This window comes from Lepus europaeus, chromosome 10, assembly GCF_033115175.1.
Source record: "Lepus europaeus isolate LE1 chromosome 10, mLepTim1.pri, whole genome shotgun sequence".
Lineage (NCBI taxonomy): Eukaryota > Metazoa > Chordata > Mammalia > Lagomorpha > Leporidae > Lepus > Lepus europaeus.
The window spans coordinates 52,324,520-52,344,500 of NC_084836.1; the positions used below are offsets into that span (position 1 = coordinate 52,324,520).

General features: G+C 51.1%; 1 protein-coding gene across 1 annotated transcript in view; it reads left to right on the top strand.

Moving 5' to 3' along the window:
• The window catches only part of CPM (carboxypeptidase M), an 85,953-nt gene that overhangs the window by 39,478 nt on the left and 26,494 nt on the right, over positions 1-19,981 (top strand). The window contains exon 3 of the mRNA XM_062203267.1: positions 16,617-16,714. Within this exon, the coding sequence (XP_062059251.1) occupies positions 16,617-16,714 (98 nt within the window). The remainder of the gene's footprint in view (positions 1-16,616; positions 16,715-19,981) is intronic.

A 19,981-nucleotide genomic window follows, 5' to 3' on the forward strand; every position in this document is an offset into this window, starting at 1 on the left:
TCTCCCAGTGGGACCTCTTGCTGCTTAATCAAAACATGCCATTACTAAACTAAGAATCATACCAATAGCTCAATAATAGCGACCCACACACTGCATTTTTAAAGCTCTCCAATAGCTCCAAAAATGCCTTTTATAACTTTTTTTCCTAACGAAATCAAGTTAAGGCTCGCAAACTACAGGCAACATTTGTCTCTTCCATCTGTAACCTGGGACAGTTCCCCAGTCTTGTGACAAGGCAGCACGGACTGACTCAGATTGAACTAATTTTATGCCATTGACGGATTCCTAATGAACCAGTTCCTTGTCTACAAGGTCTTGGGTCACCCTCTTACAATGATGAGCTGGACTCTCGCCAAAGCCAGACTGGAAATTCTTAATATGGTTTCCAGCCTCATTAGCATTGAGATGGTTAAAATCTGGGGCCTCGGTCACTTTGGAAACGATCACTTTGAAACAGGCCCTGGAAGGAAATGTGAAAGATGTGTTTATGGTTAATGGTTCAACTCGGGTCACAGAGGTGACGTGGCTTCCTGCCCTGTCCCCTGACACCTTATCCTGAGGACTTGAACAAGATTCAGTCTTTGGCTTCACAAGTGCGTTCACCTGCTGCCTGGTGCCCTGAACGTTTGTGACAGCTGTTGTGCTGATAAACCTTGAAGGGCTGTCTCAGTATTCCCTTTCACTCTGAATCCACACTCTGATTTTAGCTTGTGTGACGTTTGTCTGTCTCAACAGACTCACGGATCTTACAGAACACACGTGTCCACTGCAGGGTGGCAGAAGGTCTCTATCCATCTGTTCTAGGAACTCTGTATTTGGAAATGTTCTTTAGCTGCTCTGATGTTGCTGCATCTGTTAGGGCTTGGAGTTTGTCATCAGCCAATCTGTACACCTGAGGCCCTCAGACTCACATGTTGTCACTGTGCTGCTGACACAATTGTTTTAAACACTTTGTTTCATTTAAGAAAGAGAGAGGGAGAGAGGGGTTGGCAGACGGACAAAGAGAGCTCTCATGCACTGGTTCACTCCCAGATACACACAGGGATCAGGACTGATCTGTGCCTAAGCCAGAAACCCAGCCCAGCTCTTGCATGCGAGAGGCAGGAACCCAGTTACTTAACCCATCGCTCCTGCCTCTTGGGGTCTGCATTTGCAGGAAGCCGGAGCCAGGAACTGGGGCTGGGTATTGAACCCACATCCTACGAGATGGGACACAGCTATCTTAATCAGTGTCTGAACTGCTAGGCTAACGCCCAGCTCATCTGGCACTGTTTCAATCCACTTTATGTCCTTTTCTTTTTTATTTGAGGGGCTAAAAAACTGAGCTTCCATCTGCTAGCTAGTTCCCTCCAAATGCATGCAACAGCCAGGACCCGGCCAGGTCAAAGCCAGGAGCTGAGATCTCAATCCAGGTCTCCCACATGGGTCACAGGGACACAACCAGTTGAACCATCACCTGCTGCCTCCTTGGGTCTGCATCTTCAGGAAGCTGGAATGGGGAGCCAGAGCCAGGAGCTGGACCCAGGCACTTCACTATGAGACATGGGCGCCCCTAACTGGCATCTTAACTACTAGACCAAATGCCCAAGCCAGCACTGTTTTTAAAGCTTGTAAAGATTCAGCAGGATAGTGCACCATCCCCTGAGGCACAGGTACTGCTAGTGCCATAACACAGGTGAGAAAACACACTCACTCGGAAGGATTGCTCAGTACCACGTGGCTAGGAAGTGACAGAGCTGGGTTGGAAACCCTGGCATCTGATTCTGTCACCTGCACACCTTATCCTTGTCTGAGAAATCTCAGACACTGCTTTGAAGCAGGTGGCGGCCCACTGAGGTGCTGGCTCTGCTGTCCTTCCTAAGCCATCAGTCCACGTGTGAGATTCAAGTCTCCGAACCCGTGTGGCTCCCAGACTGGGCAGTGCCATGTTCAAGGGCTCTGGGGACAAGTATGGAGCATCAGCAAAGGCCTCTCTGAAGAGGAGAAGGAGGCCATTCAGGCCTACGCTGAATCCCTGATAACACCAGACCCCAAGGGCAAGGCTGTAGGGCCCCAGATATGCAGGGAGTCGGCAGAGCCTGGCCGCTGGCCCAGGGCAGCCCCCAGCCCCTACATCCTGCTCATCCGGGACTCGCTCAGCTGCCTGCCTGCCAGCCCCACAGCCTGATCCCCCAGCTGTCACACACCTGTCTGCACACCTGCCCCTGTGCGTGCAGACACACTCAGGGCTGGGCCTGTTGCTGAGGAACCCAAGGGAGGAACCTTCTCTCCAGGGAACCTACAGGCCTGACCCCTTGTTATGGCGGGCATTGCGGCCCCTCCCATGGGTGAGTGTGGCCTGTCCTGTTTGGCCCTGGGCCCCAGGCTCTTGATGCCTGGTACCACCTCTCCCAGCTTCCCTCCCCATCAGACCTGAATCACATAGCCTGCATGGGACAGGCCTGTCACTCCCAGGGGCCGCATCCCTACCAAGAGCCTAGGCAGGGACTAAAGGCTTCCTGTGCCAAAGCCAGATGGGCAGGGGGCCGAGGGCTTATTGTCCAGAGCTGCCCCCATCATCTGCCTGCCTGTGCTGGGGCAGGTGCCTCCACATGGGCCTCAGCACCAAGTGAGCACCCTTGGCAGTACCTGTCACACCCCCTACAGTCAGTACAGGCTCTGGGTTCAAGCATCTGCAGCCCCTCTCCTCAGCCTAAATGGACATCACCCTGTTGACCAAGCTGGCCCCTCCCTCCGTGGCCTGGGGGGTGGCAGGCCCTGCCCAAGCTGCCCCCAGGGGCCCCTGACTTGCCAGGTGCCAAGGTGGAGGCAGGTGCACCTCCTGCGGGGTGGGGTGGGAGGAACAGAGAGGGCATCTGCCCAGGGCCCTGGGACAGGTGTCTGTCCCTTCTCTACTGGAGACAGATGAGTTTTATCATCTTTTACAAATCACCATCAAAGCAATAAGCCTTTTTAGAAATTGAAACAAACAGAACGGTGATCCTGGTGAGACACCACTATTGTTCATCTACCAAATGTCCTGGTCGTAGGGCAAGCCTAGCCCTCGTTTTGGCAACTTCAGCTTCCTTCCCTTTGGACTCTGGCTGGCTGCGCTGTACAGTGAAAGCCCTTTGGGGGCACACACACACTCAGGGAGGAGATGTCACAAAGCCAAGTCTTTCTTCTCCGAAGCAGCTTATGGGGAACCTGGTAAATCAGTTGCCCTTACTTCCTGCACTAGTTCTTCTGGAAGTAGTAAATAGACAATAGGACAGGCGCACCCCAGCAAGCTGTCTTTTGGGGGGAGGGGTGATGGTTCTGAATGAACCTCATCATCAGCTAGAGCTGTGTGGTTCCTGCAAGCACAGACACAAGAGATAAGAGCAGCAGAGGGGCAGCAGGAGCTGCGGCCTCAACCCTGAGCCAGCGCCAGCCCCGACAACCAGGCAGTGGACCGCGAGGGCAATGGCTGCCGCTTTTCAATTCGCTGCTCTGAAACCTCCCGTTTGTACTTTCTGGGGTTGTTCCATGTCACTGTGGTTCCTGCCCAGCTGCCCCTCGAAAGGCTCCTCTGATGATGTTGACCCCGTCCCAGGAGACCAGAAGGGAAGTTCTCAGCTTTTTATAGCAGGAAGTCTCCAGCGCCTTTCGCCTTGGGGACTTGGGAACAAGTTTCCTGTCTCTCTATTAAAAAAAAAGTCCAGAAGGGAAGATAGAGAAACAATGGCAGGGCCAGGGGAGTGATGCCTGGTTTTTAAAGCTTCCTTTAAAAAACAAATCAAAAAATTGCCATTTTCTAATTTACACTTTAAAAATTAAAATAGTTAGAGGAAGGGGAGCAGATGCGGCCACCCCTAGCCTGGGGTGGAGCTAGACGAACAGAGAAGGCAGGGCTAAAGAGGAGGGAGCCACAGGAATCCGTGGCTGTTTCCGTGGGTGGCTGGTGATGAGTGACACAAGCTGCTCTTTTTCTCTGGGAGTCTTGACCATCTTGAAACCCACAAAGAAAAAGAGAATATACTGCAACCCAAGACACCTTCACATTTTCTCTTTTTCAATTAAAAAGACAGTGTCCTAATTTAGAAATGGCAACCCCTAAACCTCCCCATTCACCTGTTCAGCAAGAAATGAAATGGAACCTAATGTCTACCTTTCTCAAGCGTGATATCAAAATGTTCATGCCACAGAGAATCATATGTAAACCAACAGAACCCCACTGCCCCCCAATGTTGGAAGAGCCTACCTTGAAGCCAGGGGTTTGGCTTGGACCTCAGCACCCTCTTACATGGAAATATTCCAAGGTCTATTTATTCTCACATTGATCCAGAAAATCAGGTCCTTTCCAGAGCCCACCCACGATGGCCTCTGCTAGACAGCCATAGACTTTCCACCAGTACTGGAGAGCAACTCCATCTCATTTCTGGACTAGGAATGACCCTGGCTCCAACTGAATGTCCTCAGGTTTGTCAGCTTATCCAATCGCCCATGCCTGCTGCAAACCTTTGCTGGTCATCTGCTGTGTGTGTGCCAGGCACTACCAGATTCTGCAGGCACAGAGGTGCACAATCCCTGGCCCCCTGGAAAACCTAGGTTTGGTGGCAGTAACTCTTAGGAGATGGGTTGCAAAAGGATTATGAACTTCAAAAAATAAGCATCTAAATCAGGCTGGCAAGGGCTGGGGCCAAGGCAGAAGAAGGGTTCAGATGGTGTTGGATGGGAGGGGACTTTCAGCGAACCCTGAAAGGACAAATGGAAGCGGCCCAAGGACTACCCATGCAGAAGACAGTGCGCGCAGAGCATGTGTGGGGGCAGGTGGTCGGGTCCTTTGGGAACCGCACGGAATGACAAAGGGCCGGAGCCTAGCGTATGGGATTGTGGTGTGGGAGATCCGAGGCACGAGGGTAAGACTGTGAGAGACCTGATGTGTACATACCCAAAGACGTGGATCTGGTGACATGGGGAGCCACTGCGGGAAAAGCAGCAGAGCCATGTGGGCCAGTCCACACTGGATTAATCCCGGAAGTCATGGGAAGTTTACTGAACGTTCTGCTTCATCAGAATTTGGTTTTCTCAACTGATGAAAGTGATCTCAGGGATAGAAAACTAGTGTTGGTCAGGACGGTAGAATCAATTCGTGACTTCACCTTTGTCTCCGCTCGCTAACTTCCAGGCTCAGATAGGCACTCCACAGGTCCTCGTGGGGGAAAGCAGTGAGAAAACGATTGTTTGTGCCTTTGTGCAGGACGGGGGCAGGCATTATGAGGATAGAATTGCATTGTGATTGGTCTTCTTCGGAACCTTCTTTCCCAGGCCAGCCTTTGATGGCCTTGGGCAGGTGCATCTAACCCGGCGAGGCTATAGTCACAGGCCACAAGGCCAACTGCTGCTTTCAGATTGGCCCCCTACCTGTGGCTCAGCCGGTCTGCTGTCCAGCTCCTGATTCCTAACGTCAAGCAGCCTGTCCTCCGGTAGCGGTGGTTCAGCCTTATTGACCATTCACTGAGGTCCTTTTGTTGTCCTGTTTGCTCTCTGTGTGCCCAGCTTTGCGCCACTAGAACCCAAAGCACGGCCTCAGCTGAGGAGTCACGTCCAAGTGCAAACAGGATTTGATGGCATGTACAGATTATGATGAGATTACTCGAACTGAATGCCGAGATAGGCTTTGCCAGTGATGTCTCTCTCTGATGTTCCTTTTTAATACGGTACCTTCAATGCTTCAGAATAATAGTCATGCATTGGCTGTTCCCTGTCCATCAACAATCGCTGTCCATCTACAGAAAGCCTTCTGGCGCTATAGAAATACAACAGCACAACATGTTTAGAAGCCGACAACTTGCATTGAGAAGAAAGACCTACACATAACATTGTTAACAGGCACGTTTGTCTAATTTGCGCCGCTTACAGTTTCTAGACTCTGGGTCACTTCCGCAGAGGGCGACGGCTCTGGGAACCCCTGTCATAAAAGCACTGGTGTCAGCTGTGAGTGCCAGTGAGCCCCCAGAGGAGGAGGACATTTTGGCTTGTGTTGGTCACAGAAGGGACATCTGGTGGCATGGGCCAGGCTGTATTAATTTCAATAAAAAAATTAAAAACGCCTCTCACCCAATCTCAATGATTCGTAACAGAAAGGAAAGGTTTCATCTCTTGTGATACATGTCTGTTGTGCCTGAGCGAGTGCAAACAGAAGAGCACCACGCATTGATAAAATCTGATGGTCCTTTATTGCTGGGAGCAGAGAGCAGGCTCATGCCCTAAAGAACTCTCGACCCCGAAGCTCAAAGCAACAGGGTTTATAAAGGCAAAAACCACAAGGAGGGGAGAGGGATACATGGTTACTGGGGTCAAGCTGACCTAAGGCCTATGTGAAACTACATTACAACCTTGACAATAGACAAATGACAATCTGAACATCAACCCAGGTGCAGCCTCTCTGTTTAAGGCTTGAGCGACCATGCTGGGGAGTTTCTGAGCGCTGCCAAGTGCGTGCAGTGTGCTGCTATTGTCTGAGTTTTAGATCATAGTTCAGACCAGAGTCTCATGGTGGAGGGTGCTTTCTCAAGATGGAGTCCCTGCTGTCAAGGTGTCACTTTATGTCCTTCATCAGTGACCTGCGACTTTTCCCTGCCATCTTCCCTCTCAGAACCCAAATTCACAGAGAAGCCTCCATCAAAACTTTGCCTGCCTTGTGTCAGAGAGAAAAGAGTGGGCAAACCATGCTTTGGCTCTTAAACCTTCTGCCTGGAAGTGACACGTGACTTTTCATACCATATCATTGGTCAGAGCAAGTCACGTGATATGCTGGAGTTCAACAGGCATGAGAAGGTCTTTGCTAACCCAGAGGTCTTTGCTCACATGGAGGTGGATGGCCAGGTTACACCAGCAAGGCAACCAGAGAAGAATGTGACAGCCAGGCCAGGCTGACAACGTCACTGGACAAGCAAGCCTTGTCCACGAGAGACCTGGAGAAAACCAACCAAAAGGCAGAATGTTTTGCAATGAGGAATCTTGGGATGCCATTTTCTAGAAATATTCCAAAGAGAGAGAGAAATCTGGGTGAGTCAGAATAGTCTAGGATAATTTCTTAGCATTAGATTTTGTGGGATTCAAAGTGTTTGAAAAGGCAGAAAACCCAGGGAGGCCATTTTAGGCTGTGAACAACACAAATAGAGATGGGGCTGAGCCTCAGGTGCCTGGGGTGTGGGAAGAGTTGTCATATATGAAGAAAGATTATAGAGAACTGGAGACTCACCAGGCCATATATGGTGGCAGTGGTGGTGGTGGTCGTGGTGCAGCCAGAGGGGGCGGAGTGGATGACAAGGCCCCTTCAGAGATGGATAAAGGGGAAGGGGTCCTAGGTGACAGCCAGCCCCCTACACAGTGCCCTCGGAGTGCAGTGGCAGGGTAAGCACCCCAGTTGAATAAGGCTCCCCGTCCAGGCCATCAGCGTAGAAGACCCAGGAATGTGGACCCTAAACAAGGCAGCCACAGGAATCCATTGCTTGTTTGTGGGCCACATGGAAAAGTGCAAGGGACGTGGTTCCCAGACCCCAGGCACGCAGGCTTGATACCCATGCAGAAGCCCTGGTGACCTTTCTCCAGGGCCCTGGCTCGTGCTCACACACAGTGAGCGTGACAGGGGCACAATTGTGAGCCCACACCAGGATCCGTGTGCAGTGAGAAACTCCAGTGCAGCTGAATTTGGAAACAAACATCTGCTTGCCCCACCCCACCTCAACCCCATGAAGTTCTGGTTTGCCTCCTGTGTTCTCACCCCTATATTATGCTGAGCTGCAAAACCCTAGCTCTAAGTAGTATTTATTTTTAATTATTTGAGAAGCAGAGAAAGAGCTCCTATCCACTGGTTGACTCTCCAGATGCCCACAGTGGCTGGGACTGCATTGGCTGGGCCAAAGCCAGAGATAAGACATTCCCTCCAGGGCTCCCAGGTGAGTGGTAGTCACTCAATTACTTGAGCCATCACCTGCTGCCTCCCAGGGTCCTGAGTGGAGCCAGGTGTTGAACCCAGGCACTCTGATGTGTGTGAGACCAAATGCCCACCCTCTAAGTAGAACTTAGAATCGCCCTGGGTGAAAGAAACAGCCCAGCCCCATCATGGCCCCGGGCACTTGCACCTATCACAATAGCAGTAGGACCCCAGGGATGCCTTTTCGTGAGTCCTCCAACTCCTTCTTGACAAGTTCCTCCATCCGTCAAAGAAGTCAGGGGTCCCCAGCCCGTTGTTCGGGTAGCGGCAGGGAGGCTTCGCTGGGGTCCGTGCCGGCCCTTGGGACGAGGGTATCATCACATCTGCATGGGTTCTCAGCCTTGCCAGTGCAGAGACAGACTGGGCGTTCTCACTGGCTGACTCAAACCCTGCAACAGAAAGCCCAGGAATGCTGGGTGGTTGGCCCTGAAGGACGAGCAGGTGCAGGGATCTTACGTGCTAGAGTCAGGGATGGTCGGGGCACAGGGGTTGTGTCCCCTTCATCCTCTCCTTGCTTCTCCACCCACCTGCTTTTATAGCCTCCTCTTTGTGATTGACAGCCACGTGCAACCTGAAGCCAGCAGGATAGCCCGTGGCAACTCCAACGCCTTGCAGCTGGGTGTCTGGAGGTTCGCCTATGGTCCTTGGCTGCAGAGCCCTCAGGTCCGGCGGGTGAGCCAAACCAAACACAAGTTGCCAACACCAACTATGGCTTCTCAAAGCAGCCTTCCTCCGTCCCTCCCCTTCCTCCTCCTCCTTCCTGTGTCTCCTCAGCCGGGAGAAAGAAAAAACTCCCAGCAACCAACGTTTGGTGCACAGCAAGCCTGGTTCAGGGGTGCCTGTTTCATTGATTTTTTTTAATGTTTCCAATCTTTTAGGTGACTAGCAGAGCTGCATGGAGGTTAAGAACAGGGCAGGGCCACCGGAGAACCAGCCAGCTCTGTCTCCTTTTACAGCAGTTCTTCATTTTGTGCATTTGAGAAAAACCTGGCGAGCTTGTTGAAGCGCACCGTGGGGAGCGGGTACCTTCCCAGCACCAGCTCCTGGGTCCAGCTTCCTGCCAAGTGCAGACCCTGGGAGGAAGCAGTGATTGGCTCCAGTAGCTGGGTTCCTACTCGATTACCTGGATCGAATTTCCACTTCCTGACTGTGGCTAAGGCCCAGCCCCAGCCCTGGCCATTGTGGGCATTTGGGGAACAAACCAGCAAATGGGAGCTCTGTGTGTGTGTGTGTGTGTGTGTGTGTGTGAGAGAGAGAGAGAGAGAGAGAGAGAGAGAGAGAGAGAACCCATCACAGAGAGCTAGCCTCCACCCCCAGAGTTTCAGATTCAGTCCATCTGGGGCAGAACCCTAGAATAAGCATTTTCCATGAGTTCCCCGGTGATACTGATGCTGTTGGTTGGTCCTGGGAGAGCCACTGCCCTACAGGGTTACTGAAGAACGTTTTGTTCTGTGCAAAAGAATAATAGAAGCACTAAAACCTAGCAGCGCAGTCATTAGGGTTAAATTTATTGAATATCTGCAAAACACTTTGAGCTGTTGTAGGTAAGGCTCCCTACACTGCCCTTCCCCCAGGAGAAAGAGCATCCTATGCCCTGGGGGTGGTGGCTAGGCTGGGCCTCCCCCACCCCAGGGTAAACATCTTAAGTGGAGCCTGGTGGGGAGGCCAGGTGTCTGTCTAGCACAGCTGTGGCTTGTGGGACACGGGGGAAGACCCCTGGCTGTTTTGACGGTCAGCTAATTGAGCTAATTTACTCCTGAACTATTTAACTCTGTGAACTCTGGCCAGCATTTGAGTAGGGACTGACCAACGCCATGGGTCCCTCTCGTGAGTAAGGGTGCGTATCCTCCCCACCTGAGCTTCTGGAGGGTTCTTTGGAATCCACGAACGTTCCGCCGGAGCCCCTGGACTTGGGGTTCCTGTAGCATCAGGGCTGTGAGCGCTGCTACCGCAGGCACAGCCAGTCTGGCATCTCCGCCCTTGGTGTGTGTCCTCTGTATTCGTGTTTCTGCAGTGACTTGGCAGGAGCAGGGTTTTCCTCTACTTCAAATCCAGGGGCGTGTGAACTTTGGAAACTGTTTAAAGTTACCTAAATACCATGTGTGTTTTTTTTTTTTAAAGATGTACTTATTTATTTGAAAGACAGTAACGGAGAAAGATTTGTCCTTCCATGGTTCTCTCCAACATGGCTGCAATAGTCAGGGCTGAGCCAGGCCAAAAGCAGGAACCGGGACCTCCGTCTGGGTCTCCATGTAGGTGATGGGAGGGTTTTCAACCACGACCGAGAACGACAACCAAGACCATGCTGAGCAAAAAAATTAGTTTTATTAGGGAGAAGAATTGCCGGGCGCAGCCTCAGAGGGAGAGGAGCTCGGAGCTTGTGTGCAGGGCTAGGGTTTTATAGGGAACTTGTGTCCAGGGAAGCAGGAGCTAGGTGGGAGGTGGGTTGGAGCGGCTGAACGAAGGGGTGTGGGATGCGGGCTGGAGCACTCGGAGAGGATACCAGATACCTGAGACAGGGTGTCCCCGACACAGGGTGTCCCTGGGCCGCCTGATTCAGAGCAGGGCAGGCACAGGATGTCTCCTTGATTTGCAGCTGGGACAAATTGTGGGAACGGTGAGGCTCTGCAGGAGCACGGCCTCTGTTTTTGTTTTCCTGATGCCAGGAAAGAGTGGGGGAGACGTCTCGGGCCCCTGTGGACTCAGGACTCACAGGTGGCAGGGGCCCAAGCACTTGACCATCTTCTGCTTTCCCAGGCGCATTAGCAGGGAGCAGGATCAGAAGCAAAGCAGCCAGGACTCAGTCCTGCACGCTGAAGTGGGATGGCCCTGTCGCAAACAGCGGCTTCACCCGCTGCACTACCGTGCTGGGCCCACTTCTGTTATTTAATGTAGAGCTTTGCACGCTCTATGTGATAAGCTTCATGGGGGGGGGGGGGGACGGACATGGTGGGGAGTAATGGGAATGTGCATAGGTGATACTGAAAGTTTTGTGTCAGATCCGGGGATCACTCTTAAGGAAGTAAAAGGAACACACGGTAGTGATAAGCCAGTAATGGGTTGCCTTGCAACAGCCCTGCTGATGGGGCAGTTAGTCCCACTTAAGCCTGAGGTGGGTGAAACCCGGTGCATCAGGGAAGCGCTGGCACACTTGGCCGGGGTCAGAGGGTGCATGTAAGGATACCCAGAGATGGGCCGGTCTGAGAAAGCAGCTGGCCCAGTGCTCCGGACGCCAGGTCTTTGTCCACCCGACCGTACATTTGAGAGGCCTTCAAAAATTCACAGGGAAAATGGATTTAAAGACAAGTTAGTGTTGGTGCAAATTTTTTTAAAATCCATGCATAGTTTTGGCATACTACTCATTTTTCATGAACTTTTTGAAGATCCCTGGTGTGTGTGGATTTCAAAATTTTTTGTACTAAAATAAATTTAATTTTCCCCCTACGATCTTTTTAAAGTCCCTCCTACAAAGAGCCTCATGAAGAACGGTAGCATGCTTCAGCATCACAGGGCCACTCAGGGTCTCTGCTTTTTTCTGGGCCTGTTCCACCGACACACACAGGACAGAGATGGTCTGATTGCTACACCAGTATCACGCATGGAGAGTCCTGTAGTGTGGCCCTCGATTGAGCTACCTTCCCTGGCTCAACCAGCCATAGCCAGGTAGCAGGCTGGATCCTGCTTCACCAGGCTGGGCTGGGCTCTGGCCTGTCTTCTATTTCGGGGAAATTGAGGCAGCTTGGGTTCATCAGAAGAGCCAGCTTTTAGAATCACACAGACCTGGGTATGAACTGTGGTTCTATCCCCCCCCCCTTTTTTTTTTTTTGTTTAAGATTTACTTATTTATTTGAAAGGCAGGGTTGCAGAGAAAGAAAGAGGGAGGTCTTCCATCCACTGGTTCACTCCCCAAATGGCCACAGTGACCAGAACTGGGCCGGTTCGAAGCCAGGAGCTTCTTTCAAGTCTCCCACATGAATGCAGGGGCCTAAGCACCCGGGCCATCTTCCACTGCTTTCCCAGGCACATTAGCAGGGAGCTGGATCAGAAGTGGAGCAGCTGGGACTGGAACTGGCACCCATATGGGATGCTGGCACTGCAGGCAGTGGCTTGGTGCTGGTCCCAGTTCTACTGCTCAACTCAGTTTCCTCCACAATGAATTATGGCCAGACATCACCCACCTAAAGGCTTAGTACAGTGCCTGGCACATGGTATCTGGGCTTCCTGAATGATAGCATGTGACGTTTTAGTTTCTTTCTTTTTTTTTTTTTATTTTAAAGATTTATTTATTTGAAAGTCAGAGTTACACAGAGAGAGGCAGAGAGAGAGAGAGGTCTTCCATCCGCTGGTTCACTCCCCAACTGGCCGCAACAGCCGGAGCTGCGCCGATCTGAAGCCAGGAGCTTCTTCCAGGCCTCCCACATGGGTACAGGAGCCCAAGGACTTAGGCCATCTTCTACTGCTTTCCCAGGCCACAGCAGAGAGCTGGATCGGAAGAGGAACAGCCGGGACTCAAACTGGCGCCCATATGGGATGCCGGCACTTCAGGCCAGGGCGTTAACCCACTGCACCACAGCGCTGGCCCCGACTTTTTTTTTTTTTTTTTTTTTTTTCTTTTTAAGAAACTAAAAACTAGAAAGATGAAGAAGGGAAAAGAACTTGGTGAGTTTTATCGCCCTGTCACCTACCCTATTATCACCAACAGGACGCCATTTCCAGCATGTGTAGTAGCTTGTCCATTATTTGAGTTTGTATGGTATGGTGCTGTGTTTCCAATGAGCAATCTGATTTGCATGGCTATAGTTACATAACTGAACTTCCTTTTTACATATTTTTTCACATATTCTTTTTTTTTTTTTTTTTTGACAGGCAGAGTGGACAGTGAGAGAGAGAGAGACAGAGAGAAAGGTCTTCCTTTTGCTGTTGGTTCACCCTCCAGTGGCCGCCGCGGTAGGCGCGCTGCGGCCGGTGCACTGCGCTGATCCGATGGCAGGAGCCAGGTGCTTCTCCTGGTCTCCCATGGGGTGCAGGGCCCAAGCACTTGGGCCATCCTCCACTGTACTCCCTGGCCACAGCAGAGAGCTGGCCTGGAAGAGGGGCAACCGGGACAGGATCGGCGCCCCAACCGGGACTAGAACCTGGTGTGCCGGCGCCGCAAGGCGGAGGATTAGCCTAGTGAGCCGCGGCACCGGCCACATATTCTTTAATATGTGAAAATGACAGGTTTTTAAATTACATAGCTGGGAGTCAGCAAGAGATGAATGGAGTTCCCATCTGCTGATTCACTCCTCAAATGCCCACAAAGGTTGGGACTTGGCCAGAGCACAATTCAGGTCTCCCACGTGGACGGCAGTAACTCCATCACCTGGGCCATCGCCACTGTCGCCCACGGGCTGCGTCAGCTGGAAGTCGGGGTCGGGGACCAGAGGCAGGAATCCAACCCTGGTTCTCCGATGTGGGCCGTGGCTGACTTAACCACTTGGCCAAATGCCTGCCCCTATAAAACAACCTTACAAACTCTGGACATAATTTTATTGGGCCTGCTGCAATTTACATGAAATGGCTTATTGTTGGACACCTAACAATAGAGCATTGGTTGACTGAATGGTAGTGTTCTCACATGTCAGTAAGCAGCCATTGAAAGGGGTGTCGTGGAAGCCTATGTGGCAGAGAGACGCGCTCACGATGATATGGAAAAGGAGATGGTGTGACCCCGAGGTGAGCTGCCCCCCGTGTCTGTCTGGACACCGAATGCTTCGGTCCTAGAGACTTTCAAACATTAAGGGACCTCAGGATCGCCGAAGCGGCTTGTTAAATGCAGGTTTCCGAGGTCTGGTTGAGTAGGTGGGGGTGGGGCTGGGGAGTTATGGTTTTCACCCTGACCCCAGCTGACTGATGTGGGCCCGACACCCTGCCCATTTCCGCCTGGTGAAACTCGGATCTCCTGTTTCCTGCTCAACTCCTGGAAAGCTTTGCAGCACTAGTTGTCTGCTTGCTTGTCTATAGATCTTGGCGAATCCTTCCAAGTTGCAAAACCTTTCTTGATCTCCCAGCAACCCCAGCTGGGCACCGTGCCACAGTGCTGGGATCTGTGTGTCGTGCCCTGAGTGAGTTCCCGAGTGTAGATACAGAAGTATCTGGAACCCAGATCTTGTGGATGTTTTAGTCAAGAGACAGTTGGGCACGTTAGGACTCTGGCACCCATGTTATTAGCTAGAGCTCTAAGGAATGAAGGCAGTCTTCCCAACTTTGATAGGAAAATCGTCTTGTTTGAGTATCCTTTACCTTGGCAGTCAGGTTACGAAAAGTAAATAGTTTTTCTTGTGTGTGTGTACCCTGGTCTGGGCCAGCTGGGGCCCACTTATTGCCAGCCAGCTAGCAGGCTGGAGCCTGTCTAGGGCTCTTAAATTCCAGATAAGACTCTGTGGTCAAACAATGTATAAACATGTTGGGTATTAAACATACCCAATCTGATTTTTTTGAGAAAAATATGTATTTGTCTGAAAGGCAAACTGACAGTTTTCATCCACAGGTTCACTCCCCCAAGGGGCCCCTACAGCCAGATCAGGGTCAGGCCAAAGCCAGGAGCCTGGAACGTCATCCAGGTCTCCCACATGGGTGGCAGTAGCCTGGGTACTTGGGCCATCTTCCACTGCCTTCCCAGACGCGTTGGCAGGGAGCAGGATGAGAAGCAGAGCAGCCAGGACTCGAGCCAGCACTCTGAAATGGATACTGGCCTGGCAAGCAATGGTTAACCCACTGCACCACAACACCAGCCCTCAATCTCCAATTCTAGACTATACTTAAAGTTCTAGACAGGGAGTAAGAACTTAGCAGAGTAGTCGAGATGCCTGTGTCCCATGTCCGAAGATGAGTTTGATTCCCAGCCCTGGCTCTGACCACAGCATCCTGCCAAGGCAGACCCTGGGGTGTAGCCATGATGGCTCCTGCCACCTATCTGGGAGACTTAGATTGAGGTACCAGCTCCTGGCCTTGGCCTAGCCACAGCCACTGAAGGCATTTGGAGAGTGAACCAATGGATGAGAACTCTGTTTTTTCTGTTTTTCCATGTCTCTCTCTTTATCTCAAATAATTAAAAATAACAAAGTGCCAGACAGTTTTAGAATTGAAAGGTACTTCTGTTGGTTTAGGTAGGTGAGAGACCGGTGGTATTTTGTTAGGAAGAAGAGCACCAGGATTGAAATTGAGTAGACTCAATTCGAGACTCTGAGGCTTGAATCGGAGCCAATTACTGGCTCTGTGACAAGTAGTTTATTTAATATTTTTGAATATCAGTTTTATTTTTAAAAATATTTTGAGAGGTAGAGCGACAGACAGAAGAAGAGAAAGGTCCTCCATCGGCTGGTTCACTTCCCAAATGACAGCAACAGCCAGAGCTGGGACAATCTGAAGTCGGGAGCTTCTTCCTGGTCTCCCACATGGGTGCAGGGGCCCAAGCACTTGGACCATCTTCCACTGCTTTCCTAGGCCATTAGCAGAGAGCTGGATCAGAAGAGGAGCAGCCGGGACACAAACTGGCACCCATATGGGATGCCAGTGCTGCAGGTGGAGGCTTAGCCCACTAGGCCGCAGCAGTGGCCCTCAGTCTTCTCATTTGTAAAGCTTAGTTAATTCTTCTCAGTGGTGGGCATTGTGCTACAGCAGATTAAGCTGCCACTAAGCACACTGGCTTCCTATATCTGAGTGACTGGTTTGCATCCAGGCTACTCCACGCTTCTGATCCAGCTCCCTGCCGATGTGCCTGGTAAAGCAACAGAAAATGACTCCCGCCATACACACGGGCAATCTGGATGGAGTTCCTGGCTCCTGGTGTCAGTCTGACTCAGGGTAAGCTGTTGCAGGCATTTGGGGAGTGAGCCAGCAGATGGAATTGTATGCGTACACACGCTCACACACAGGCCCCTCTCTTCCTCTCTTCCCTTCTGTCTCTTGCACATGCGCATGTTCTCTCACTGTGCCTTTCAAATAAATATTAGGAAGAAAAAAGACGGCCCATCTCAGTGGTCATGACAAGTAGTTACGTGAGCTGCCGTGAACCAGAGCTGTACTGTTGACAGAGCAAATCCTCAGGTACTGGTTTCTGCCTAACCACAGACTACGGCAGAGCTGGGATTCGGAAGTCGTCTTGGCATCAGTAGGATGGGCAGGGTTCATGCACAGCCTTGGAGCCACGTCACATCAGCATAGAATACAGGATTCAGGATCTTACTTCAAAAGCAGCCTCCCTCTGAGTTGCATGTTTCATTGTCTTCCTTGGGCTGGCATGCTCCCAGTCAGCCATCGGCCAACTGTCTGTAACCTGTGTATCATCGTGTGCAGTAGCAGGTCATCATTTCTGGGAGGATCTAGATGTTGGAGTGAAAAATGAGAATATAAACATTTTGGAAAAACAAGATCTAGGTCCCCTACGAAGTGTCCAACTTTGAAAAATCACATTCTAAAGCAAGTTAAGTATTTGTGTTTCATTGAAAGGGTTTCCTTACACTCTAGCAGGAAAGAGCATCTTAAGCACAGGAATGCTAGGTGAACTTAAGTCGGGTGAAGCGTTAATCAGGTGGGGAGTGTCGGCATGATTTGCTTCCCAGTCCTCCGGAGTTTCAGGAGAAACTTACGATTCTTTTTCTTCCCTGTAAAGGTAGAAACCTGTGGGTTCTTGTTGTGGGACGGTTCCCGAAGGAACACAGAGTTGGGATTCCGGACTTCAAATACGTGGCAAATATGCACGGAGACGAGGTATGTGTGTGGCTTGAATTTCTGGAATGTCACCAAAGAAACTTCCCCTGCTGGTCTCCTGGGCCCTGGGGAAATGTTCAAGAGGAAGCAAACAGTCAGACATTGCAGCAGAGCAGCTGGCTGGGGAGGGCCTTCCTGGAAGGCCCTCTCGGAGTTGAAGGAACCAGGACCCAGTAGGTATGCCAGCTAATTGGTCAGGTGCACCGTGCCTGTGGCAGTAACTTGAGCTTTTCTGTATTGGGCTGGAAGAACAGGAGTGTCCAGGCTCCCAATTCCGGCCAGCCAAGTCCCTGAACTCCTGGCTGGGTCGATTTTTGTTTTTGTTTTTGCTCCTCCTCCTGATAGTATTAAGGTGACCCCATAGAGGAGCTGTATTATATTTGAATGCAAAACAGTCCAGATCCCAAATTCCCAGTTTGTGACTTTTTGAATGCTTTTGCCATTCTCAATCTAATGCTTGGTATCTCAATGGTCAAGTTTAGATGATCGCACGTGGGGATCTCATCTCCTCCACTCAAGTACTCTTAAATTCCTTAGTGGTGGCTTGCCTCCTTCCCAACTTGGCAGGGGAAAACTCTATTTTTTCATCTTGTTTTGCAAAGTACTCTTTGACCACATTGACGTTCTGGCCAGGCAGTTGAAGATGTTTGCTTCTGTTTCTCACTTCCTTGGCATAGTTTAAGGACAGGACAACGGCAGTATTTTCTCTGTACCAGCATTCCATCCAATTGGGAAATCCAGTGGACGGGAAGACAGCTCCCAGTCACCACAGAAAAGAAAACAGATGAATATGTGTAATTCCCTACAAAACACTTTGAGGAACTTCAAAAATAAATGTATATTCCCATTAGTATCCCCTGCTGACTTGTGAAAATATTGGATTTGCAGTCACCGCCGATTGGCCCGAGCGGGGTAACTCTCCCCAGCTCCAGGCTCTGCAGGACCTGGCCCCTCCCTTCCTGACACACACGGCCTGCCCTTGCAGGCGGGCTGCCCACCCTGTCCTGCTCAGAGGGTGCTTCTCACAGCAGCTGGGACGCAAATATGTGCTTCAAAGAAAGGAGTAGGTTTTTGAACCTTGATTTGGAGCTGGGTGGAAGTTCAGTCTATCTATTTATTTATTTGATTAATTTTTATAGTCTTACTTTTCTTCATCTTATTTGAAAGGCAGAGAGGGAGAGAGAGATCCTCCGTCCATTGGTTCGATCCTCAAATGCCAGCAATGGCTGGGGCTGGGCCAACCCAAAGTCGGGAGCTGAGAACTCAGTCTGGGTGTCCCACATGGGTAGCCAGAGCCCAACTATTTGAGCCGTCGCTGCTGCCTCCTAGAAGGTGCATTAGCAGGAGAGTGGTTCTGGGAGCAAAGCTCCTACTTGAACCCAAGCACTCCTCTATGGGACACAGGCTTCCCAAGTGGCGGTATAACCACTGCACCGAGCGTCTGCCCCGATCTCTGAGGTCTTTTGTTTTTTTAAGTTAGTTTCATTTTATTTGAGAGGGAGCAAGATAGAGACAAAACCTTCCAGCCATTGGTGCACTCCTCAAATGTTTGGCTTGGCCAAACCAAAGCCAGGAGCCCAGTGAATCCAGACCTCCCACACCGGTGTCGGGGACCCGACTACTTGAGTCATGCCCCTGCTGCCTCCCAGGGTGTGCATCACAAGGGAGCTAGGACGCAAGCCCTGGCACCCCAACATGGGATATGGGTGTCGTCCAAGCAGCGTCTTCACTGTCACGCCAAAGGCACCGCCGTTTCTGACTTCGTGTGCGGGCGGGGCTGTTTCTTTAAGAGACTTCACATTGCTGGGGGTGTGACCAAGGTTGCTTCTAATAAAATGACTCCATTACACAGGGCAACTCTGACTGCTTCTTCCTTCACTCTCTAGTCCATGTGATCAAGGGTCTTGATGTCCCCTCTCCCTGGCACTCCTAGTCCCCAGGAGTTTCTGTGTTGCGTTCCTGGTGTGGCAGGTGTTGCAGCCTGCACCTCGGAAGTGAACTTTCCAAGGACCAGCAAGAGCCCTCGCCCTGGCCTGCCCCTGACTTTGTATATTCTTTCCACACGCTTCCCCACGTCTCTGGCATCTTTCTGGGTGGTTTGTGTGGCTCCCCTGGATTCTCTGGAATGCCTAGGACCGGGAGCGGGCAGGGGAAGGTCTCGGTATGTTCTGGGATGGGAGCCTGAGGCTCTGTCACACCTGTGTGTCCTAGCTGGTGGCAGTGTCTGGGGGCTCTGCGAGGCTGTGAAGAAATTTGTAACTCTGGATTTCGGATCTCGTCTCCTCTGCCTTCCCCGTCCCAGCAAGAGCTGGAGAACAGATAGCCCTGCGCAGGAGCAGGACCGTCGCTGTGACCACAGGGTCTCACTGGTACCCCTTGTCCCACCTGCAGAGCTTCGGGAATTGAAAGCACTTTTGAGACCCTCTATTAAAAAAGCAACAGGGCTGGGGCTGGTGCTGTGGCATAGCAGGTAAAGCTGCCGTCTGCAGTGCCAGCATCCCATATGGGTGCCGGTTCAAGACCCGGCTGCTCCTCTTCCGATCCAGCTCTCTGCTATGGCCTGGGAAAGCAGTAGAAGATGGCCCAAGTGCTTGGGCCCCTGCACCTGTGTGAAAGACCAGGAAGAAGCTCCTGGCTCCTGGCCTTGGATTGGCACAGCTCTGGCTGTTGGCAGCCATCTGGGGAGTGAACCAGTGGATGGAAGACCACCTTCTCTCTCTGCCTCTCTGTAACTGCCTTTCAAATAAATCTTAAAAAAAAAAAGGCAACAGGGCAAACATTTTAGGGCAATGGTTCTTAACCTTCCTTGGAGGTATTCTTTACTATGCTGGTACAAACCTTGACTTCTGATCTTAGGCTCTGGGGTCTTCCAGGGTATAGGGACTTGGTGGGCAGAACTGACCACGCTATTTCCAACACGTTCTTCTCACCCCTGGAGTGTGTGTGTGTGTGTGTGTGTTTCACACCAAATACCAAGGCTAGATGGCAGTGAGCTTCAGCAGCAGAGGAAGGTCCGGTTCTGTCAGTTAACCCTGTGTTCCCCCGTGAATTGTTACCTCTCTCTGCCTGTGTCAGGACTATTTCCTTTTTTAATTCAAAATAATGTTATTATCACAAAATCAACATGTGCAACCTAGGAAAAAATACAGATAAGTCAAAGCTTTATACCACCCTTCCCAAAATGAGTATTGTTAATTCCTTATTGATGCATCTAGATGTTTGCATTTTACTATTATGCTATTTTGTTATTTGTAACACTTTTTAAAG